We start from the raw sequence: 2,948 nt of genomic DNA, 5'->3' as shown, positions 1-2,948 counted from the left end.
TCAAAGACTTTTTCTAGTGCACTCTCATCTTCTTCACCCCCCCGGATGGATGGAAGTTTCTTCGCCATGGTCTGTCGGAGGGTAAATGTGTAATCATTGCACAGTTTTTTGAAGTTGCTGAACTTGTCGTGAATCTGTGGAAAGTGTTTCGCTACTTTGTCTTCAAGAGAATCATTGAATCTCATTTCCAGTTGACTCAAGCCTTCTAGAGCATTTTCAGCTTTCCTAACTAATCCAACGCTGATTTCACTGAACAGCTGAGCAGCTTTGGGATCCAAATCCTTCAAGGGCGTTAGCCAGACCTTCAGTGGAACAGCATTCTCTCCGCTTTCTCCCAGTAGTTTTGGAAGTTGCTGGTAGGTCGTCACTGCATCTTCAAAACTTGTACGATTGTTTTCAAGATGGAAGTCCCCATGGAACTTGCAGGAGAAATTGTTGCTCATGGCTTTTTCTTCGTCAGTCAGCCCCCCAATTTCAACAGTGGGAATCTTCTTTATTATCACTTCCATGCTGCCCTGGATGTCCTGAACATTGCTACCCTCTAATCTGTCACTGTCAAATACAAAGAAAGCATTTGCCCCATACAGGATGCCTGAGACTACATGTGTTGCCAGGCCTTTCTCAACAACATCTCTACATTGCATGTTTTTGGTTCCAAGATTATTCACTGACAACTGTTTGAACTTTGTGGTAGCTTTGTACTGAAGTGTTACTCTGCTCTGATTCTGGAATTTCTTTGTATCAGTCAGATACTTGGCAGAGCCTCCAACTTCAACCAGTCCACTGAGGAAACTGGCTTTCAGAGAAGCCTCCACATTCAACAGAGAAGACTTGTCTTCAATGGTGTCAGATGCAATGATTTCAAATGCACTGCTCTGTTGAGGGCTATCAACAGTGTTCTCTTCTAGAGCTTTATCATCCCACAATGTGAAACCTAGAGAGAATGAAAAACATCAGCTGTCTGTTAAAGCAGGAATAGCAGGGCATCAAGAACATTCTGTTATTAAATAGTAGCACAATCCTAATCTGTATCTCTCAAGAAAGCAGATGGGTTGGTGTAGTTTGTGGGAGACTGAAATACCAAGCATATATACGCCAAAGAACTTGGTGCAGTCTTAACTGAATAATCAATAGATTTTGTCTATTGAATATTCTTTTTCACATAACTGTATATACTGTGGCTGCTTTCAAAAAGTATAAATCCCCTTAAGTTGTTGCCAGTTACTTTCAAAGCGGAACAAACTCTGGAGTAAAATAAATTGGATGAGAGTGGATGAGAGTGGGTAAAACAAAGGGGGCTACAAAATGCATACAAAACGGTATAATATGTCGCAAATTTCAGTTAAGAAAGGGTATTGCCAAAAGTGACAATGTTCCACTGCTGTAACAAATGCCATGATGTATTGGAACTGCAGTATTTCATCAACAGCAAATGAAAGATGATATAAGGATTGAATCAGTATTCATGAATGTGCTGTAAACTGCAGTTCAAGGATAGCGTTACAAAATCCATTATCAAATGATTAGAGATAAGTGATTGGCAGTCCTGAAAGGAATGCATTTTCAAATCATTTAATAGTACCACATGCAAAATGTGCAGATGGGTTAAGACTTTTGAAGCATTCATTTTTCTACATGCATTTCAACATCTTGATTTAGAAATTTTCATTAGGTTCATGTAGTGGTTTCAGAGGATCTTGGGACTTTGCATTAAGCTGTAATTGTTAGGTGTGGTCTCCTTATGTGAGGTCTTTGTATAATAAGTCTTTTATTTATATGCTGATCTTTTCTTCTTCATTGAAATTATTCCCTCTAACTACTCTCACCTGGTCCATGTTTAATATTTCTAATAGGCATTTCACTGTTGCTCTGGGTAATTCTCCATTCTCCTCTAGGTTCTATTCTAGGCCCCTTATTATTCTGTATCTATATGCGGCCACTTGGTCATTGTCATAACATTTCTTTCCTGCTGCTATGCAGATGACATTCAATTTTATGTACCTGTAAAAAACTGTATTATTGTTGTTGTTGTGGTTGTTATTATTATTATTGTTATTATTATTATTACTACAAAACTCATATTAAAGGCATGGTGTTACCCCACCCATCAAAATAGAGACAGTCAAGACATCTCTCTATTTCAGAAAATTACTGCAGTCTTTGTTCACGAGATAATAAATTATATCCTTTCGCCAATGCTTACATAATATAGAATTTATACTTCACATTTATGCTTAACGATTAACTGCTAACTGTGTCCTAATGAAATCCAAATGGTGCACCATTTAAGTCAAATCTTTATTCTGGTTACTAAATTGAAGAATTCTATCAGATTTTCTACTCTGACTACTCTGGACAGCCTAATGAAATGATTTTGACATCCCTGTAAATAAAGCTGCAAAAAGTAGATACCTTGACTAGTAGAAAAGTTTAATTATCTTATTCTAATGTAGTCTCAGCCAAGTTTTACCTGGGATCACTCTATCTTGCCGAGAGTCATACAGCATTCCTAAGGTGAAAGGCCGACCGAGGGCAGCAACCGCCATGCTATCTGTGGACATGTCTCCAACCTGTGGGGAAACATGGGTCAAGCCAATAAGATACGGCCTTCAACATTTGATGAAACTATCTGAAGTAGCACTCTGATAGTCTCACAAGCCAAACAAGTAACACGGAGGGGAAGACAAAAACATGAGAGAGAGAGAGACAGATTGAAAGACAGAGTTTGTTGGCCTTAGAAATATTTCCCAGTATAAAATGTCAAGTCAATGTCAAAAATCTAACAGGTTTACAATACATAGAATGGAGATCAGTAAAAGTCCTAGTTAATCTCTCTCTCTCTCTCTCTCTCTCTCTCTCTCTCTCACATCCTGTCATTGCAGTCTGCTTCCTGCTTGTCTCTCTGACAGGATTACAATACATAGACTAGAGTAAATCAGTCTATGATC

The 2,948-nt window shown here is 38.4% G+C and overlaps 1 protein-coding gene across 1 annotated transcript in view; it reads right to left on the bottom strand.

Annotated features, from left to right (window-relative positions):
• The window catches only part of LOC139648106 (stonustoxin subunit alpha-like), a 3,769-nt gene extending 1,208 nt beyond the window's left edge, over positions 1-2,561 (bottom strand). The window contains exons 1-2 of the mRNA XM_071524168.1: positions 2,471-2,561; positions 1-934 (exon numbers count right to left, since the gene is read on the bottom strand). The exon at positions 1-934 is cut by the window's left edge and continues 536 nt beyond it. Coding sequence (XP_071380269.1) covers positions 1-934; positions 2,471-2,561 — 1,025 coding nt within the window. The remainder of the gene's footprint in view (positions 935-2,470) is intronic.
• Positions 2,562-2,948: the final 387 nt, after the last annotated feature.

The sequence above is a fragment of the Centroberyx affinis genome, unplaced genomic scaffold (genome assembly GCF_046629955.1).
Source record: "Centroberyx affinis isolate AG114_WGS23_722 - 3 ecotype Tasmania unplaced genomic scaffold, CSIRO-AGI_Caff_v1 ptg001160l_1, whole genome shotgun sequence".
Taxonomy (NCBI): Eukaryota; Metazoa; Chordata; class Actinopteri; order Beryciformes; family Berycidae; genus Centroberyx; species Centroberyx affinis.
Note: the sequence above shows the minus strand (reverse complement) of the source record. Positions and strands in the feature narration are given on the sequence as shown.